A 22308-nucleotide genomic window follows, 5' to 3' on the forward strand; every position below is an offset into this window, starting at 1 on the left:
GTTCCCTGTTTTGTCCTTGCCTCATCGTCCTCCCTTGCCCCGTTTCCTAATTTAACACCTGTCCCTCACCTCATTCTCTCATCTTTTTCCCTCATTCTCCCCACTCCTCTCTTCCTGCAGCAGGGACATGGTCTCCTATTCAGTCGTTTTTACACTCTGCCTTATTGATCCTTACACAAACACACACACACACACACACACACACACACACACACACACACACAGGGCAAGGTTGTTTAGCTGTTTTTGATGATGATTAAGAGGCCATAGGGCCCAAGTGGAAGCTGACAGAATCACATTGGAAAAAAAAAGAAGCGTAGTGCACTGGTTTGGAACTGGATTAAGCCTTAATAAAGGTAGACTGAGTAGGATTTTCCTAAAAATCAATGTATAGACTGATGCAAAAATAATCCCTCTCAATCATCACTTATGACCCACTGGGCGTGTGTGGCGGTGTCTGTATCTGCAGGGACCCTGTCCTCTGCCTGTATTGTTTTATTTTGCTGTGTATGGGATGTTTCTGGAGGTTAACCTTTGGGCAGCGGGACTCTATGCGGTTGGCTTTCACCCGCTGGCGAGCACTGAAGGAGAGGATGGGGATGAAGAGCGACGCGGAGTTGGCCTGTACGCTGGCATGTGTCCTTGACACTGCGGTCAGGGGGCGTGTCCTTCTGGTGTCCTTGAGCCGGGGGGGGGGGGCTAACTTTGAATGATGTGTTTAGAAACCTGTGTTTAGAATCCTATTCACTCTATCTTGTTTTTTTCTTTTTTTAATTTATTTGTAGTTTTTCCCCTTATCCCACACGATTAACCCAATGGCATATGGCCGGAACTCTTGTCGAATAACTCCCCTGGCTCACGTTGCCACAGGAAGGAGATAGTCGTAACACCAGCTTCCTTCAAACTGGTGTCGGCTGCTCTCGCTATTTTACACACTGAAGCCTCGCATGGATTGCATCACCTTCAGGCCGAGAAGGAGGCGTAGGGAGAATGCTTTGGGTCGCTTGGCTGCAGGCGCCCGGATGGGCCAGAGGGGTCGCTGGAGAACGACGAGTTCCCGAACACTACACCGATCTCCACCCACTATCCCTCGGGTAAGGGTGGCCTAATGAACGCCTTACCCCGTGGACGCTCTGGCCGTGACCGGTTACGGCGAGTCTGGGATACGAACCTCCCAGCCACATGACGAGCGGGTTCCAAGAACGGCGGTTTATTCTGCTCAGCCATCAGAGCGGCCCTATTCACTCTACCTTTAACGCTATTTCCTGAACCCAGCTTTGGTTGCTAAGCAATCAAAAACTCACCTTAGCTGCAGAATTTGTTTATGTTGCCTGGCAACAATAACTTCTACATAGCAACTATCCTACCCCATACTACTAGACGAAGGACATAATGCCCTTGAGGAAGTAGTTGGCTGTGTTTATTAGCATTTTGGTGCTGCTCTCAATACTGAGCTGGGCCTATTACCTTTCTTTGTCATGATTATGCACAAAATAGAAAAAAAAAATCTTGATCAGATATTAAAATAGCTGCTTTGCTTCATACAATAAACCATAATCAATTGGGGATATTTCATGCAGTCATAACTAGATATGAGATTATTTAGGCCCCAGTGATTTCACTCTTTTTGCAGGTTTGAGTCAGTTCTGCATGCAGCAGCACGACACCCATCCCTCACTTCTCGTCCCAGAGAGAGAAAAGAAGGGAATGGTAGGATGCGGGGGGTAGAAAGGAGGGATAGATTGAAGGTTAAAGGAGGTAAGGACGGATAAAGGAGAATAGGCACAGGGTTGGAGCCTGACAAAGACTACCTATCATGGTAGATAAAAGCCGAAGGGGGATGGATGGAGGGATGGTAAAAGGACAGTGGGTGTAAGTGTGTTCTCTTTGAAAGAAGGCTCTGAATCACTGGCGGTCTATAAATGTCAGGGGAGAGAGCGAGTAGAATTTTAGAGCGAGAGAAGGAGAATAGAAGAGGAGTGGAGTGCTGGGGAGAGGGATTGATTGCTAATTAGAAAGGATAGCTTAGAGTAACCATTTATGGTACAGAGGAGAACAACAAAAAAGAGATGTTGAAAGAGGGAAAGGGGAGGTGAAACAGGGAGAGAGTAAGTTCAGAAAGATGGATGAAATGAGTGGGAGAGAGATTTCATTTGCACACACACCAGCAGGAATATCCTGGGTGAGATTTACCAATGTCACATCCCTTCGCGAACACTTTATCCAGGAACACTTTATTTGTGGTTTCATTTCATCGTTTCCCCCCAGCCCACAGCAGCACAGCACAAAGACAAAAACACATATCCAAACCCTATAAGAGCTTCAACAACTCACATACTAACACATGTATCTAAACTAAAATTAAAAAAAAATCACTGTCCAAGGGGGCGGCACGGTGGCGCAGTGGTTAGCGCGGTCGCCCCACAGCAAGAAGGTCCTAAGTTCGAGCCCTGGGGTAGCCCAACCTTGGTGGGTCGTCCCGGGTCGTCCTCTGTGTGAAGTTTGCATGTTCTCCCCGTTTCTGCGTGGGTTTCCTCCGGGGGCTCCGGTTTCCTCCCACAGTCCAAAGACATGTAGGTCAGGTGAATCGGCCGTACTAAATTCTCTCTAGGTGTGAATATGTGTGTGTGTGGGGGGGGGGGGCCCTGTGATGGCCTCCCCGCCTGCAGGCCAATGACTGCTGGGATAGGCTACAGCATCCCCGCGACCCTGAGAGCAGGATAAGCGGTGGATGGACTGTCCAAAGGAACGAACACCAGCCAGGATGTCCGTCGGAACTGCCGGTCTGCATGGGCTAGCAGTTAGCTTAGCCTGCCCCACTTCTGCGTCCCGTCAGACCGCCCTCGGTGCTTCCTCCTTGGGCACAGCTCCGGGCAGGGAGGTGGTCCTTGGGCCCACCGGACGCAGCAGACCAGGCTCCCCCAGCCGATCCAGTGGCAGCTCTCCCAGTCATCAAACGAAGACACAAGCTTAAACGCAGCTGTGGACAAAGACACTGCAGGGGCGGTACTGGGTGGGGCTGCCGCAAACTCGAATTCGCGCCGCCATCTTCTCACACAGGGAGCGGAAATGATCCCTTGCTGGTAGTTTCAACATTGTGTTGAGAGGACTCCATCATTTCTCCCATTCTCTCCTCCTTTCTCTCTATCCCTCCTCCTAATCTTCCCTCCATTTGAGTGCCAGCCCAGGCTTTGCCTAGAGCGACAGCTCCAGCAGACGAGTGAGGCAATAAGACACAGAGAGGGCATGCCAAGAGGGCTGGAAAGAGAGGGATGAGGGAGGAATACAAGGACATGATGGTTGTGCTGCTGCGTGTTGATATTCTCTCAACACATGTATCACACACACACACACACACACACATATATATATATATATATATATATATATATATACAGTACATATATGATGCCATTTAGAGCAACTCAACACAAGGGGGTCGCCAAAAGGCATCCACTCATTAGCCCAGTGTTATTTTTTTACCGGACAGATGGACAGATAGAAAATGGGATCGCCCGTGTTATTCAGATATTAACAGGATGTGGCAGTCATCGTTTGGGGCTGGTGAGGTCAAGCTCCTTAGGGGCAGAATCCAAGGATGAGAGGAGGGTCAGACATTTTGTTTTGGTCTTCTGACCTACATCTTGTCAAGAGGAGAAAGTGCCCTGCACAGTTTGTCTTCTGTTTCCACCGCTCTTTTAGCTTTTCATTTCTCCTCTTTGAACCGGTGGGATATGCACAGTCCTCCAGCTTAGCATCTTTCAGAGAAAAGGGAGGCTTTAGCCTTTGTCATTCCCTCTTCCTCTTTAATGACTTAATCAGAACAAAGTCACCTGTCGTATTTGTTCATCTGGAAGAAGATCTTGGTTCTTTATAGTCTTGATTTATTGCCAATGTTCTTTCTTCCTTGGATTTTAAAGGTGTAATATTTGAGAGGAAAAAAAAGGGCTTGCCTAGTCTTGCCATTGGTTGAGCAGTATGATCTTGAAGGCCGTGCTTCATCCCATTTCGCTGATCTTGCATGAAGAAAAATAAATACCAGACTAAACAAGCCAGTCAGAATTGGTCCCAGGTTGTTGGTCATACTTAAATAATTTTGATTTACTAAATTGTATAAATCCACCTCTGCATGGTCAACTTCTCCTGAAAGCCAGATAACGCCCATCATATTCTGTCTGTCTCTGTGTCAGTTAGTTTAGACAAGAGTGACAAGTGACTTGCAGCCTGACAGGTAATGCTGGCCATGTTAACATGCCATTTCTGGCTGTCAGGCAGCAGTGGTCTTCCAAGGGTGAGGGGAGCTGGAAGAAGTGTTTGGAATTGTGTTAGGGAAAACAATCTTGAGTTTGCATTGGAAAGCATTGGAAAAGTTATCCATGTTTTTGAAAAAGGATGAAATAATTGAATATGTGAAAAAACAATTGAAAACACAGTTGTTGAAAAGTTTGTGTGGCATCCTGCACAATTAAAATATTCATTTCTGGGGCATTTGGGTGGAGTGGCAGTCTATTCCATTGTCTACCAACAGGGGGATCACCGGTTAGAATCCCTGCGTTACTTCCGGCTTGGTCACACAATTGGCCACGATTGTCTGCAGGTGGGAAGCCGCATGTGGGTATGTGTCCTGGTCACTGCACTAGCGCCTCCTCTGGTCGGTCAGGGGTGCCTGTTCTGGGGGGAATAGCGTGATTCTCCCACGCGCTACGTCTCCCTGGCGAAACTCCTCACTGTCAGGTGAAAAGAAGCAGCTGGGGACTCCACATGTATCGGAGGAGGCATGTGGTAGTCTGCAGCCGTCCCGGTGGCTGCTCGGAACCGGGACGGCTCGGAAGAGTGATGTAAATTGGCCAGTTGCAATTGGGGAGAAAAAGGGGGATGGGTGGGGGGGGGCGTTTGCATTGGAAAGCATTGGAAAAGTTATCCATATGTTTTTGAAAAAGGATGAAATAATTAAATATGTCAAAAACAAATTGAAAATACAGGTAAAGTTTGTGTGGCATCCTGCACAGTTAACAAAACTCATCCCTAGGCAAAGAGAGCCAACCTGATAGTAGTAGGGCTTAATTGTTGCACTCAGTTGTGAGCACAAGAACCGGTGCCTGTAGGATCCATTCTCCGAAACATAAATGTGCAGTCAGTTTTTTGTGAAGTCAGCACAAAAATGTCTTTGACCTGACGATTTTCATAGATTATTTATGTGAATAGATGCGTGCTACACGAGCAACTTAAACCCACGATAGCATTGCAAGTTACAGTGCCATAGCAATATTGTCGCATAAATTTATGGATGTTTTTGCACGACTGTTTAAAAAGCGTCTGTTTCTGACATCGGTTCCATGAACAGTGGCTGTACTGGACAGAGGTTTTCAAACCCTGAATATTTATAGAGTTAAATAGCGCCAATTTATTTTTTATATGAAATAATCACCCAGCTAGAATCATTGCTGCCCATGGCCACTGGAAAATCTGGGTGTGACACCCTTTATAAATGTGCTTAAGTTACCACCAACTCTCTGAAGATGCTGATAATTTTCACTCTAAATGTGTGTGGCTATTAGTGCTGGTGTTCCTGCCGGAGATGAGGGGTTCAAACCCTGGTTGAGACGAGTATCCAATAAGAATCCGTGGCTCAGACATGAGCGAGAGTAACACGGATATAGAGTCATATTGGCTCGGATGTTGCCCGTATCTGCTTCAGATGTTGGGGAACCAGGACAACCTGATGAGAAATGGGCCACTGGAACAAAACATTCATCACTGAGGATCTAACATGGACACTTCACACAGACACTTTCATGAGGAAGACGAGGCAGCGTCTTTATCACCTGCGGCAACTGAAGAAGTTCAGTATGTCCCAACACATCTAGAAAACCTTTCACTCTGGTGCCATGGAGAGCATCCTGGCAGGGTGCCTCACCGTCTGGTATGGGAACTATACCTCTTAAGACCAAACGTGAGAGAGTGGTATGGTCGGCTGAGAGTACATTCACCCCCCCCCCCCCCATAGGACTTATACACCTGGCAGTGCTGGACCAGGGCTAAAAGGATTATTAGGGATTTCCATCATCCCAATAATGGACTGATTAAGCCGGCGTGGTCAGGCAGACGCCTCCGCAGCCACAAGGCCAACACAGAGACTCAGAGGAGTTTCCTCCCCAAGGCCACGAGGATAATAAGCACAACATAATTACATTCGTAACACTACCACGACCACACTACACTTGGCCACTTTGCCTGAGATGCTCACACTGTACACATTCAGACTATTTGCACACATATTTATTTCTATAGTAACTGCACTTTATACAGAGATATTTATCAGGGTATACCTTCTGTATACTCAACATTTAATTTAATTTAATGTTTTTCAGTTTTCTTGACATTGTTGTTCCCTTTTCTCTTGTGTTGCTCACTTCTCAATTTGCCAATCATTTCAGTGCTTATTGTACTTGTATGCAAAGCATGTGACAAATAAACCACTGAATCTTGATTGAATCTTGGGATGCGGGCCAATGAGAAGGGATGAATTTCAACATGTTTTCTGTTTTGTTTTGTTTTTTATTCACCTTTCATACAGAACCAAATCAATCAATCACATGAAGCTGACAGGCTGTGGCTGCACTACACACATCAGCAGTGTGACACACTAGGCTTTTGTCGTACAAAAATATTATTATTATTATTGTTATTATTATTATTAGAAATATACCAATCCCCTCGTTTGAAATGATTTAGGGCTAATCAACAATTTCATGTAGAAACATTGCCATGGTGATAGCCTTGTCTTTGGAGTCAGCCAAAAATAGAGAACATGTGGATGACAATAAAAGGGGCACTATGGCAGTCTTGCAAATATGCTTGAGATAAAAATTAAAAATTGAAAAAAAAAAGACAGGCTGAAGTTGAGTTTGGAGTAGATGGTTCTCCAAACATCGACTTGGTCGGGCGTCCCTACAGACACAATTGGCCGTGTCTGCAGGTGGGAATGCTGGGTGTGGGTATGTGTCCTGGTCGCTGCACTAGCGCCTCCTCTGGTTGGTGGGGGTTGAACTGGGGGGAATAGCGCGATCCTCCCACACGCTATGCCCCCCTGGTGAAACTCCTCACTGTCCGGTGAAAAGAAGCGGCTGGCGACTTCACATGTATCGGAGGAGGTATGTGGTAGTCTGAAGCCCCCCCCGGATCGTCCGAGGGGGTGGAGCAGAGACCGGGGTAGGGATGGCTCGGAAGAGTGGGGTAATTGGGCAGGTACAACTGGGGAGAAAAGGGGGGAAATAAATCCACAAAAAAAAAAAAATTCCTGCTTTGCACATTCCTGCCATAATCAGCCTGGGTGAAATGCAATCTTGCACACCCACATACTATATGTTATCCATATTTACTGCTGTTTCCATTATACAAATTATGTTTTATTGCTCTTGCTTGCAACAGTGAAAGTCATTGAAAGTGTAGCATTGGAGCATTGTTATTATTATTATCTTCTTCACGACACTGCATCAAGACAGTGCAGGACAATAGCATGTTTCTAAAAATCATTCTGTTTTATCTTTCCACCTCACACGTGAAACACAATGAGAGGGAGAATAATGAAAATCCCAATTTCATTGTCCTGGTGAGCACAAAACGTTGCTCAGGTGCATGGTAAATACTGGCCTGAGTCTCACTGTACATAGCCTGTGTGTGCATGTGAAGCTGGTGGTTGCTTGCAAAATGCACCATGGGAATTATAAGACCAAGAAAGAATAAAACAAGACAGGGAAGTTGTCTCTGTCTATACAGGTAGCACTGTAAACATGGTTTCTATGTAAATATTAACTATGCTAACCATCAATGAACTGAGATGCAGATTAACAACTGGGTGTTCTCATTTAACACTGGAAATAGTGAGTATCAGCATGGATGTTCTGGTCTTTTTTGTATAAGGTTTCTATGTAGATGTTGGATGTAGTTTATGTATATCAGTCTGTGCTGTGGTCTTTTTCACGTCATTGTTGTATGCATACTAAAATTGTGTTTGTGTGTTTTTGCAGGGATGATGCTGGGAGGAGGCTGTGGTAAGGAGCTGGCTCATTGGATCATAGGAGGGCGACCGGAAAAGGATATGTATGGATATGACATTAGGTGCATACACACACACACACACACACACACACACACACACACACACACACACACACACACACACACACACACACACTCTATACAGAGGCATTGTTTGAGTTTTCCATCTCTGCATTTTTATGAGTTGTAACAGCTAACAGAATACTGATTAATATTAAATAAACTGAAAACTCAATGTATGTCTAACCGACTCATATTCTTGTAATCAACTTGGCTAATTAATCGTTTGGAATATTTTTTCTTCCCACCTGTCGCAGGCGTTTCCATAACTCGCTGACGTCTGATAACCGCTGGATCAGAGAGAGGAGCCATGAGTCCTATGCCAAGAACTACTCTGTCGTCTTCCCCTTTGACGAGCCCCTCGCCAGCAGGAACATGAGGAAGGACCCCTTCCATCAGGTAAACCGGATGCCGGCTCTTCAACAGAAACATGTTAGACTGGATCGTTTCAAATGGAGATTAGCCGGGCCGCTCTTATTTCGCTGCATTCGTTGTCAAACCGACCACAGCTAAACTGCAGTTTACTGACTTATTTGTTGTTTTCAAACGTTCCCCCGCCTTTCCCCACGATGTAATACGCCCAATCTCATCACCTCCTGAAGTCCTGCCTCTGCACAGCATGCACAGTGGTTGGGGAGTGGTTGCCAACCACATCTTTTCATCTGATTTCTCCAGAGGAGCATAATATGTACGGACGGACTGCACCAAATATCAAGTATCACATGAGTCCATCTTCATGGGTGTGTTTGTTCATACCAGCTGGGCTTGGTGCACAGTGTTGCAAAGCCCTCCAAAATGATGTGAAGGTGGGGCATCCAGGGGGCGTAGCGGTCTGTTCCTTTGCCTACCAACACGGGGATCTCCGGGTCGAATCCCCGTGTTACCTCCGGCTTGGTCGGGCGTCCCTACAGACACAATTGGCCGTGTCTGCGGGTGGGAAGCCGGATGTTGGTATGTGTCCTGGTCGCTGCACTAGCACCTCCTCTGGTCGGTCGGGGCACCTGTTCAGGGGGGACTGCGGGGGGGAGTAGCGTGATCCTCCCACGTGCCACGTCCCCCTGGCAAAACTCCTCACTGTCAGGTGAAAAGAAGCAGCTGGTGACTCGGCAGTGGGGGTGGAGAAGCGACCGGGACGGCTTGGAAGAATGGGGTAATTATTTGGCCAAATACACAAGTGGGGAGAAAAAGGGGGGCAGACATTTATGTTTTCGCTTCCGAGAATCTTTCCTATTAACACGGAAAAGTTTTGGATGCAGTTTATTTAGGTATCTGAAAATAGACTATGTCTGTATGGTCATTCACCCCGACCAGTTGTCGTTGTTCACTTCCCAAACTCATACAAGTTTTGGGCAGCAGCCCTGGCCTCCATGACTCACCCTGCTCCTCCCTTACCGACGTGTCCTCCTCCTCTTCTATCCATTCATTCTGCTCCCTTTCCCTCTGCCTCTACCCACGCCTGTCTTACTTCACTCATCTTTTTCTAATCTGACATTCTCTCTTCCTGACATCCCACTAACACAATTTTCTGCTCCTCTATTCATGTAGCACAATTTTCCAGTCTCTTTCTTTTCCTCTGTGTCGCTACTGTGCTCTTTGTTCTCACCGACATATCATGCACATTTGTGGAGCTGTCCACGTGTGACAGATTAACCAAAATAGAGACAGGCAAGCAATTTTGTAACCACGATGATAAAGCGAAACAGTATCTGCAGAAAAAGGCAATTGTGTGTACATACTCACAAACACACACAGAGTTCTGCAACGTGTATCTCTTTCAGAGTTTGTGTTATTGCAAATTAATTGATTATTGAGCCAGCAATGCCAAGACAGTTTCCCCCAATGCCATTTTCTTTCCGATTGTTCTGTGGAAGGAAAGCGTTGTTTAGTTGTCAGGTGAATGTAGGCTACACATGCCGGTCACTTGTTTCACTTTTCAGCTTATTGCTCTGGAGCTCTATGCTAGGCTAATGGCTGTACAGTTCGTGTGCTAGCTCGAGTTATTGACTGTGTTTATTAAGTTAATGAGGCGCTACGGCGGCGCAGTGGTTAGCGTGGTCGCCTCACAGCAAGAAGGTCCTGGGTTCGAGCCCCGGGGTTGTCCGACCAGGGGGGTAGTCCCGGGGCCTCCTCTGTGTGGAGTTTGCATGTTCTCCCCGTGTCTGCGTGGGTTTCCTCTGGGGGCTCCGGTTTCCTCCCACAGTCCAAAGACATGTAGGTCAGGTGAATCAGCCACACTAAATTGTCCCTAGGTGTGAATGTTTGTGTCGGCCCCGCGATGGACTGGCAGCCTGTCCAGGGTGTCTCCCCGCCTGCCGCCCAATGACTGCTGGGATAGGCTCCAGCATCCCCGCCACCCTAATTGGGATAAGCGGCTTGGATAATGGATGGCTAATGCTAAGACAGATGAAATCAACATGTGATTGTGTAGTTCTAAGACAGCTTATTTGTAGAATTATGCAGCTGTGTTGACATTATGTTAATTAACAGTAGCGCAGACGCCACGCTGTGCAGCTAGATCACATCTGTAATTATGCTGCAAATAGAAATATATACAGCTATAACCATCACAATAAGAAGAATTTGTGCATGTGCTCATGATTTTAATTACTATTTTAGAGTTTGTGATTTAAAGCCCCTGAAAAGCGAACCATGTGTTAATTATAAAAGCTCCCGGTATTTATTCAAGGCTGCTGTCTTGGTGCTTGACCTCTGCTTTACTATCTAAAATTTCAAAATCTGCATGTTCATAGATTTATGATCTTTTAGTGAAACTCTGCTAATGTCTGTGGTGCAGCCTGGGATATAAGTTTAGAATTGACTTTAATCAAATGAAAATTCGATTCAGTTATTACATTTTGATGTTAGATATATACAGTTGGGTGGCACGGTGGCACAGTGGTCAGCACGGTCGCCTCACAGCAAGAAGGTCCTGGGTTCGAGCCCCGGGGTAGTCCAACCTTGGTGGGTCCTCCCGGTCCTCTTTGTGGAGTTTGCATGTTCTCTTAGTGTCTGCGTGGGTTTCCTCTGGGGGCTCCGGTTTCCTCCTACAGCCCAAAGACATGTAGGTCAGGGGAATCGGCTGTTCTACATTGTCCCTAGGTGTGAATGTGTGTGTGTGTCGGCCCAAAGGTGGACTGGCGGCCTGTCCAGGGTGTCTCCCCGCCTGCCGCCCAGTGACTGCTGGGATGGGCTGCAGCATCCCCGCGACCCTGAGAGCAGAATAAGCGGTTCAGATGATGGATGGGTGTATACAGTTTTAAGTTGGCCTAGTGAGGAGGCTGGATTTGTGCTTTCATGTGAATTCAGTCACGCAAGAGTCGGCATGAAAATGCAGTTGCAATCAGTGGCACTCTCGACTCATTCCAAATTGAATTAACATTTAATTTTTTACCAACCGATGAGCAGAACAAGCATGAAAATGCAACTGCAGTAGTAATATTTGATGTTGATTTACGACTTAAATGTAGCATTGATAAATGAGCGTTTGTTTCATTGCGTATGGATTCTCAAATGTGAAACAAAATAAATTGTGTCAGTATCAACCTTGCAGGACATGACTTTAAAAAGGAAATGTCAGATATTCAATTTACGCTTCACTATTGTCAGCAAATGTGCATTATGAATATTCAAATGCAGCTTAGATTAATTGCCATTTTGACAGCGGAGATGCATGTATTGGAGGAAAATTAAAATGCAATAATTGGATGCATTTTCATCTGAATATACTCAATTCTAAAGGCCCACTGCTTGGGGGGCTTTGTGGATGGCTAACGCTAGAACAGAATAGAGCAGAATACATGTTAATCACTCTCTGCTACGACTAAATCGGCTTTACGTCCTATTTTCTGCTTTAATAATCAATTTGTTTTTGAAAGCTTCATTTACTTTTCTATTCCCCCCCCCCCATCCATCCACCCATCCATCCATCCATCCATTAACTGAACCGCTTATCCTGCTCTCAGGGTCGCGGGGATGATGGAGCCTATTCGAGGACTCATTGGGCGGCAGGCGGGGAGACACCCTGGACAGGCCGCCAGGCCATCACAGGGTCAACACACACACACACACACACATTCATACCTAGGGACAATTTAGCACGGCCGATTCACCTGACCTACATGTCTTTGGACTGTGGGAGGAAACCGGAGCCCCCGGAGTAAACCCACGCAGACACAGGGAGAACATGCAAACTCCACACAGAGGACGACCTGGCATGACCCACCAAGGTTGGACTACCCCGGGGCTTGAACCCAGGATCTTTTTGCTGTGAGGCGTCGGCGCTAACGCCACCGTGCCACCCCTATTTCCCTCCCCTTTGCTCGTAAATCCTAGTATTGTAGGTGCCGATGTAGTATTCTCTCAAACATGTTGTGTGTCAGTGATGGCACACAATGTAGTTTTCATTAGTGAATCATGACCCCGATACACAAGGCTTTCAGTGACGTATGTGACCCAAAACACTAAACGTTGTGTCCAGACGAACTGGTTCAACTTTCTGCGAAGAACAGAAGCACCAAAAATATCTGCTCAACTTTATAATATTTTAACCCCTACAGTGTACTCGGATGTTTAACTTGATATCTGGTGACCGCGCTTTCCTACGTCACCAACCACTTTCACAAATACAGGTATTCATTGACGCCTGGTAGATCATGGAACATCAAAAAAAGTCCCGCCCATCACAACCCATTAAAATATGATTGGCTGGGCATCCGGGTAGCGTAGCAGTCTATTCCGTTGCCTAACAACACGGGGATCCCGGTTCGAGTCTCCGTGTATCGGCTTGGTCGGGCGTCCCTACATACACAATTGGCCGTGTCTGCGGGTGGGAAGCCAGATGTGGGTATGTGTCCTGGTCACTGCAGTCTAGCGCTTCCTCTGGTCGGTCGGGGCGTTTGTTCAGGGGGGAGGGGGAACTGGGGGGGGGGGGTAGAGTGATCCTCCCATGCGTTACGTCCCCCTGGCGAAACTCCTTACTGTCAGGTGAAAAGAAGCGGCGACTCCACATGTATCGGTGGAGGTGTGTGGTAGTCTGCAGCCCTCCCCCAATCGGGCAGAGGGGGTGGAGCAACGACTGGGGCGGCTCGGAAGAGTGGGGTAATTGGCCAGATACAAATGAGGAGAAAAAGGGGGACCAAAAAAAAAAAGTATACCCAAATCTTAAAACAAATCCTCCCAGCATTTGGTAATTTGCAGGATTCCCCAGGTACTCCCAGATCTACTTTAAAGAGTCACTAAACTCCAAACCACTTTCGTGAGTTTGATAATCTTGAAAAACTTTTAAGTGCTGATCTTCAAACCAAATGATGGGAAGCCTGCTGCACACCAGAGGGTAATTGCTCAATTTTAGGCCTGATTTGTACTTCTAGTTCATCGGGGAAGGGGGGGGGGCATGTTGAGGCTGCTCATGACTATCTTTGCAGATGGTCCTGTCGTGTCAGGGGTTTAAGATTCAGTCTTTAGCCTCCTGATCGCCTCACAACCCAGCCGGGGTTGCCCTGATAATACCAAACAGGTTTTATCTTTACGAATGGAAATCCTGTAGAGTGACAGGAACAATATTTAATCTGGAACGGAAACTCACAACAGCCAATGAGAGCCAGGCTGACTGGGAAGTTGCCATTTCAGAACTCCAAACAATACCAATTTTAATTTTTTCCTATTTTTTCCACAAAACAACGGACACAACAAACCTGAGGAGATGTGTCAACCTCAATATTTGGTCAGCTCTAAAATCAGAAGAGTTTCCGCTAGTCTTTTTCATCTTCTTCGATTTTTAATGGCAGTTGGTATCCAAAGTGTTGCGTCACCACCGGCCAACGGTTCTGAGAAACGGGACTGTAAGTTACCGTTGGTGTAATCGTTAAATGTGTCATGTGTCATCTTTGCCCAGATTGTCTAATGTGTGTGTTCCGATGACTGATAGACAGAAAACCTGTGTGTGGTCTCCCACCGTTTTAATCCAGGTTTGGTAAAGTCCTGTTATGTGCACCCAGTTTAAGCATAGCAGGATAAACACAACTGCAGATAATAAAATTAAGGATTGGTCCGTTTGATTTAAGTCTGCTTATGAGCCGGCATTGACAAAAGTATTGACTATTGTCAATGCCGGCTAATTAATTAATTTATTAAATGTATCCTTTTATGCTCACATCACTTGGTCCCAAATCAGCCAAAGCAATTATAGATGTTTTTTTCTAACCTTAAATAATAGCAAACACAATAGTGGTATAGGTTTACTCGCTCTTTAACCTCTTAAAAGAGATGCAATCCTGTAAATGAAAATCAATTGGTGGCCATTCCTCAGGATCAGATGAACAGCTTACCGGCCTGACCTTGACTCTGTAATCCTTCGATTTGCTCTCCACTCCCTTGCTTGGTATTGAGAACAATGTACAAGTGTCAATGTGGATTATAATTTGTAAATCAGCTGTCTTGTTGGACAGGCACAGCTGCTGTGCCATCTACAGTAGCCTGCACTAAAGGCACAGCTAGCTGAGCATAAAGGATAGTTTAGCATGATGAGCATAAACCATGAAAGTAGGCGGATGCTGCAGTCATTTATCTTCATTACATACCATCATTTCATTAGTCGGTATTACATTGGAGGGGTTGACATTCAGGTCAGTTTACCACTGGCCACGTGGGACGGGGAGCTTTTAGATTTCCTGGCCTGGAATTTTGTCCTGGAATTTTGTCCATTTATTCTGTAATTTTGAACACCGTAATTCATAGGAATTTAATTCAATACAAAAATAAATTATGAAATCACTGACTGTGATACGAAGGTCAGACTGGTAATGAATTTTCATTTTATCTTAAAAAAAAAACAAAGAACAATAATGTAATGAAGGACAGTCATTTCTACCACCTTGTTTACTTATAGGTGAAGTATATGAATATGTCCAAATCTCAAGCACGGTGCTTGATGATCTCTGTCCAACATCTGTGTGCCATGGAGAATAAAATGTATAGCAGCTGGCATCCAGGTAGCGTAGCGGTCTATTCTGTTGCCTACCAACACGGGGATCGCCGGTTCAAATCCCCGTGTTACCTCTGGCTTAGTCGGGCATCCCTACAGACACAATTGGCCGTGTCTGCGGGTGGGAAGCTGGATGTGGGTATGTGTCCTGGTCACTGCACTAGCACCTCCTCTGGTCGGTCAGGGCACCTGTTCATGAGGGAGGGGGAAGTAGGGGGAATAGCGTGATCCTCCCACACGCTACGTCCCCCTGGCGAAACTCCTCACTGTCAGGTGAAAAGAAGCGGCTGGTGACTCCACATGTATGGGAGGAGGCATGTGGTAGTCTGCAGCCCTCCCCGGATCAGCAGAGGTGGTTGGAGCAGAAATTGAGATGGCTCGGCAGAGTGGGTTAATTGGCCGGATACAGTTGGGGAGAAAAGGGGTGAGGGGGAGAAAAATGGCTGTGCACGTGTGCAGTGAGACCACCACGTCATAGAGAGACACCCTGATTGGTTTAGGCCTAATGGGAGAGGTTGAGCCTCAGCCAATAAGGGGAACTCAGGTGAGATGCTGAGAGCCTGAAAAAAGATGCAGGGTTAAAGACAGAGGCTTGATTTTCTGTCACAACATTTGAATTACTTATAGCTGTGAGAGAGATGTGAATTTTTTCCCCAAATAACACTGAAAAAAAGTTGCCTACCCCAGCTTTAACAAATATGAAGGCTGAATAGCCGAGTTTAACTAACATGCTAGCTAACTCTTCTGTATTTGTAACATCGTGATATATTATTGGTCACAATTAACATAAAGGAGAACGTGTCTCTTTAATGCAATTTTACATAATATATAGCTTATATAGGGGCGGCACGGTGGCGCAGTGGTTAGCGCGGTCGCCTCACAGCAAGAAGGTCCTGGGTTTGAGCCCCAGGGTAGTCCGACCTTCGGGGTCGTCCTGGGTCGTCCTCTGTGTGGAGTTTGCATGTTCTCCCCGTGTCTGCGTGGGTTTCCTCCGGGGGCTCCGGTTTCCTCCCACAGTCCAAAGACATGTAGGTCAGGTGAATCAGATGAACTAAATTGTCCCTAGGTGTGAGTGTGTGTGTGTGTGTGTGTGTGTGTGGGCCCTGTGATGGCCTAGCGGCATGTCCGGGGTGTCTCCGCCCAATGACTGCTGGGATAGGCAGCATCCCTGCCACCCTGAGTAAGTATGGGCGGTTTGGATCATGGAGATAGCTTATATATAAGATATATCAGAGGCAAGTCACTGGTCAGGCAGGCTGCTGAAAATTGATATTTGCTGGTCAAACTATTTTAGAAACTACTGTTAGACTAACAGGCAAATGGCTATGTCAAACCCTATATTGTGTTAATGTCTCTAGGCAACTAATAATAATAATAATAAGAATAATAATAATAGTTTGCCTCAGCAAGTGCTTTTTTTGCTTCACTACCTCCTTCCCAAAGTACACAAGCTTATGTTGCCCAATCTCATCACATGCTGTTCATCACATACTATAATTAATTTAATTTGGTGGGCCTTCAAACTCTATATTTCTCTTGAGCTAAGTTTTTCCGCTAGTTTGTAAATTCATCCACTTACCCTGAATTACTTTGGATACTGTCTATATATTTGATTTATAGTCATTATCATCTCCCTTACAGTTTCTGTACTCCATAATGACTGTCCAATGCCCAACCTAAGCCACCCCTCCCTTGTAGTACCTCCCCTGCATTATCCCTTTGCCTGCTAAATGGCTTCGCTAAGGTCCCATCTCCGCCCTGCTGATATTTTTGCAGCTGAATTCCTCGTCATTACAACTTTGGACTCAGCAAATGTCATCTCCGTTCTTAGCTTTGAATGTTGTGACTCTTCAGTCAGACTAGATATCTGTAATTCTATGGCCCTTTCCCATATAATGCCACACTGCTGGGGGCAACATGGGGCTCTTATCCATTTCACAATATAGTAGTAGACAGGAGACACTTTATTTGTCATTGTACATACATATACCGAAATTCACTGTCTGCATTTAACCCATCCTAGCTGTGTAGCTAGGAGCAGTGGGCCGCTACAGCGCCCGGGGACCAACTCCAGTTCTTCTTTCCATTGCCTCGGTCAGGGGCACAGACAGGGGTAGTAACCCTAACATGCATGTCTTTTTGATGGTGGGAGGAAACTGGAGCACCCGGAGAAAACCCACACAGACATGGGGAGAACATGCAAACTCCACACAGAAAGGACCTGGAACCTGGCCTGGGGTTTGAACCCAGGACCTTCTTGCTGTGAGGCAACAGTGCTAACCACTGGGCCACCATGCTGCCAATATATAAACTAGCCATCTTCTAGTTTTCATGTTGCAGCATAAGAAAATCCCATACTCTCATGGACTACACTAACCAAAGCAGTGAACCAAACTGCAAGCACCACAACTTTTTCTATCCTTGTAGCTTTGGCCTCAATGATGGTGGCACAGTGGCCCAGTGGTTAGCACTGTTGCCTCACAGGAAGAAGGTCCCAGGTTCGAACCCCGGGGTAGTCCAACCTTGGAGAGGTCATTCCAGGTCATCCTCTGTGTAGAGTTTGCATGTTCTCCCTGTGTCTGTGGTGGGGTTCCTCCGGGTGCTCCAGTTTCCCCCACCATCAAAAAGACATGTATGTTAGGAGGGTTAATACTTCCTGTCTGTGCCCCTGACCAAGGCGTGGCGAGATGAACTGGAGTTGGTCCCCCGTAATGAAGTATATCAAAATCAAAATAAAAAAAAAATAAAAATAAATAATGGCCTTTTATGAACTCCTGCCTTATCTTTTGAATCTGCTCCTTGTCATTTAACATCCCATCATACCATATTCTTAAGCTTTTTACAGGCTTCTCTACTATGGAATTGCCTCCTTATTACTGTAAAACATCCCCTCTCCCAGCTTTGCCATTAACATTTGAAGTACCCCTAGATTTGTTTAGTTCATCTTTCATTGTAATCCAAGATTCTAGAATATCCAACATGCGGTCCAAGAACCTCTTGATACAAGGTGCTGTGCCAGTCACCAAAGCCATATCACCCATAAATACACTAACAGGCTGGAGGCACAGATCTCCCTGCTGCCTCCTCCCCATCCATTTTTCCCCCACCCTTTTTCTCCCCAATTGTACCTGGCCAATAACCCCGCTCTCCAAGCTGTCCTGGTCGCTGCTCCAGCCCCTCTGCCGATCCGGGAAGGGCTGCAGACTACCACGTTCCTCTTCCGGTACATGTGGAGTCACCAGCCGCTTCTTTTCAGCTGAGAGTGAGGAGTCTCACCAGGGGGACGTAGCGCGTGAGAGGATCACGCTATTCCCCCCAGTTCCCCCTCTCCCCCGACCAGGCACCCCGACTGACTTGCTAGTGCAGCAACCATGTAGGGACGCTCGACCAAGCCGGCGGTAACACGGGGATTCGAACCAGCGATCCCCATGTTGGTAGGCGATGGACTGGACCGCTATGCTACCGGACGCCCCCTCCCCATCCATTTTAATGCCTTTATGGTCAATTCTATCATCATGTTAAAAGCTAAAAGGGATATTGCGCACCCTGCCATGTTTCTCCCACTAAACCTTGTGTCCAGATGAAGTGATTCAGTTATTCTGGGACACAAATAACTGATTTCTGAAGTCGAGATGCTTCAGATATGCTCACGACATAGTCCCTGTGGCATGGGGTCAGTCTCTTTGCTGTAAAGACCTTTACAACCAGCCTCCTTAGACTAATACGACTTAAGAGAGGATGGAGGGGGGAAGACGAAAACCACGGAAAGTGTTTTCATTATCTCTGCAAATGAGCTCCTGCTCAAGATCTTGGCTCTGGACTCATCTTCAGGATAATATGTAATAGGGAAATGCTAACTATAGTGAGGGCTATTTAAGGTTTTAATCTCTCGGGGAAAACTTCACATAATAAGATGGTCTACTCTTAAGGAGTAAGCAGTGTTTTTGGAGCATAAACAAGCCATCTGTGACACCACAGACCTGCACTTTTTATCCGTCCTGGAAGCATGCAGGGTAAATATAGCACGGTGTGGGAAGTTTTGGAAGGGTGCAGCTGCCTGCTGGGAGGAGAACATAGCAGAACCTACCTTCCCATGTGGGCGACTGTCAGTTCAATGAAGAGGATAGTGAGTAGTTTAAAAAGCTTTTTTTTTCTCCCTACACACATCTCCCTCAAGTCTATGAATAAAAAGTGGGGTGGATGCAGCAATTTGAACTTAGATTGTGGTTAAAGTCCTTGTCATCAACCTCTCTTTAAAGACTGACAAAAATTAAATGGCAATCCAAGAACCTGGTAGATGTGGCGTGCAAAACCAGAAACACTGCAAGTCAACATGATGTCCTACCCCATTTTAGCACTGTGACCAGAAATCAGATGTCTCTTAAATATTTGGTCAACTTCACTGTTATCCTTTTTTTTGTTGTTGGAATATTCCCCCTTTTTCTCCCCATTTGTACCCGGCCAATTACCCCACTCTTCCAAGCCGTCCCGGTCGCTGCTCCACCCCCTCTGCCGATCCAGGGAGGGCTGAAGACTACCACATGTCTCCTCCGATACATGTGGAGTCGCCAGCCGCTTCTTTTCACCTGACAGGAGTTTCACCAGGGGGATGTAGAGCGTGAGAGGATCACGCTATTCCCCCCAGTTCCCCCTCCTTCCCTCATAGGTGCCCCGGCCGACCAGAGGAGGCGCTAGTGCAGCGACCAGGACACATCACCACCCGCAGACACGGTCAATTGTGTCTGGAGGGACGCCCGACCAAGCCGGAGGTAACGTGGCGATTCGAACCAGTGATCCCGTGTTGTTAGGCAACGGAATAGACCACTACGCTACCCGGATGCGCCCAACTTCACTGTCATCTTGACCATTTAGTTCTGCTATTATGCTGGCCTGCAGAGTAAATTGTTACGCATAAGAGAACAGTTATTTTGAGAAAATGAAAAATAAAAAATCAGAGCACTACAGGTTGTTATATACAGCACTGACATGAGTGTTGGATTATTGAGATTTCTTTGTGTCCATGTCAATGTTCTGAGACATTTCAACTTTAGTATAATTTAAAATTACCATTGTCATGTGCAAAAAAGGTCACATAACCCTACAACCGTGTCAACCTTGTATATATTTTGGAAAATATAATAATAATAATAATAATAATGATAATAATAGTAATAATAGTAGATTACATTTATATAGTGTTTTGTATTGATAACCAGAGTGCTTAATAATTAATAATTATTATTAATGATTAATAATAATATTAATCATTAATAATTGCATTAATAAGGGGAAACTGACCCATTTTGTTCAGTTTGGAGAAAAAGATGTTTTTTTCAGTTGCTGAAAATTTGACAAATGGGACATATATATATATATATTTATATAGTTAAGGAACACAGTAATGTATTCAGTATCTTAGAATGTATCTTCTTCTACAACTTAAGGACAATAATACATTAATAATAATCTTAAACTTAGAGAAACATGCTTGTGATCAAATTTTTCGGTGGAGAACTTTGGCGGACAAGTTTACTTTGGAACACATTCTATCTGAACAACTGATCCTTTAGTATTACATTTTTAATGGGAAGATTTCTCTCTCTCTCTCACTCTCTCTCTCTGTTGTTTACTTGGATGGTCAAGGCCAGGATAAGTGTAGATTTTAGATTTTGATTATTACAAAGCAATGAAGTGTCTGCACAAACTCACAACCATTTGGTGTTATAAAAGGCTGCTGTGTTCAACCACACAGGATGAGCTTCTTTTTTTTTGCTGCAGAGCTCAGATAAAAGGGGTCTTTTTTTCATGTGTTAAACTGTTGTTGAATTATTATTGTTGAAATATTATTTGGACTGTTAAAGATGTATGTTGAGTGCTTGTTTGTAATTTGACAACTATTGTTTATGTTGTTAAAAATATATCAAGGGTTTCTTTTGATAATTTTTTTTTGTTAAATAAAGACTTGTTTTAAAAATTCATATTCTCTGTCTGTCTGTCTGTCTGTCTGTCTGTCTGTCTGTCTGTCTGTCTGTCTGTCTTTCTGTCTGTCTCTCTCTGTTTTAGGTGCTGACAGAGAGCGGCTGTGTATTTCAAGAAAGACATGGTTGGGAGAGACCCGGCTGGTTCAACAAAGATGGACCTGCTCCTGTGAGACACAGTCGTACAGGACTGAATAATTTATTAATGTCCACACACTGACTCAATGACTACAAATTAAGGAGGAAATATCTCACTGTTCTCGGTGGATCAGGTTTGGTGCCAATGAGAGACCACCAATAATGGTTTAACAAGACAACATCTTGCCAAATGTTAGAAACTCCTCCCTGCCCCCCCCCCCACACACACACAACACACACAACACCCACACAGTGTCCCCCTCACTGTCTCTGTATGCGCTGGTGAAACTTTTCTATCCTGTACTTTTTACAAGTGCCTTGCTCTGCACAGTAAGGTGGTTCTTACTGCATACTGACTCCTTCTTTGTGTCTGTGTTTGTTTGTCTGCAGGTGCTAAACTATGACTACTATGGGGCATATGACACCGAGAAAAATGTTAACTACAAATACAACAGTCTGCTGGGTAAAGAGTACACGTTTGGCTTCCCGCCGCATCACGATGTGGTAAGAGTCTCATGTGTGCATGTGTTTTTCTGTGTGCTGAAGTCCTCCACATGCCACGTCCTCAGATTGTCTCCGGAGCTGGTTATGGGTAAAGTAAAGGGCACACAGACAGCATCATTCATTTAGCAGTGGTGGCCCTCTACAGCTGGAAACTATTCCTCACAGCTATGGACATCTAAATAGAATGGAAATATCATTTGAACTTGTTGATCAGACCACCAGAGAATAACACGATGATGTAAATGCACTGACAGCGTTCCTGTAAGTGCACTGTATTGCACTATGAATATCAAATCAATATCAGTATTGGCAGCACGCTGGCCCAGTGGTGAGTGCTGTCGCCTCACAGCAAGAAGGTCCTGTGTTCGAACCCCGGGGTTGTCCAACCGTGAGGGTCATCCCAGGTCATATTCTGTGTGTAATTTGCATGTTCTCCCCGTGTCTGTGGTGGGTTTTCTCCGGGTGCTCGGGTTTCCTCCCACAATCAAAAAGACATGCATGTTAGAGTTAGTACTCCTGTCTGTGCCCCTGAGCAAGGCAATGGAAAGAAGAACTGAAGTTGGTCCCCGGGTGCTGCATGGCGGC

General features: G+C 45.6%; 1 protein-coding gene across 1 annotated transcript in view; it reads left to right on the forward strand.

The window, feature by feature from the left end:
• sardh (sarcosine dehydrogenase) overlaps positions 1 to 22308 on the forward strand; it is a 95655-nt gene that overhangs the window by 45504 nt on the left and 27843 nt on the right. Inside the window, exons 11-14 of the mRNA XM_056290933.1 lie at positions 8031 to 8121; positions 8379 to 8520; positions 21167 to 21250; positions 21610 to 21723. Coding sequence (XP_056146908.1) covers positions 8031 to 8121; positions 8379 to 8520; positions 21167 to 21250; positions 21610 to 21723 — 431 coding nt within the window. The remainder of the gene's footprint in view (positions 1 to 8030; positions 8122 to 8378; positions 8521 to 21166; positions 21251 to 21609; positions 21724 to 22308) is intronic.

The sequence above is a fragment of the Lampris incognitus genome, chromosome 12, assembly GCF_029633865.1.
Source record: "Lampris incognitus isolate fLamInc1 chromosome 12, fLamInc1.hap2, whole genome shotgun sequence".
NCBI classification, from domain to species: domain Eukaryota; kingdom Metazoa; phylum Chordata; class Actinopteri; order Lampriformes; family Lampridae; genus Lampris; species Lampris incognitus.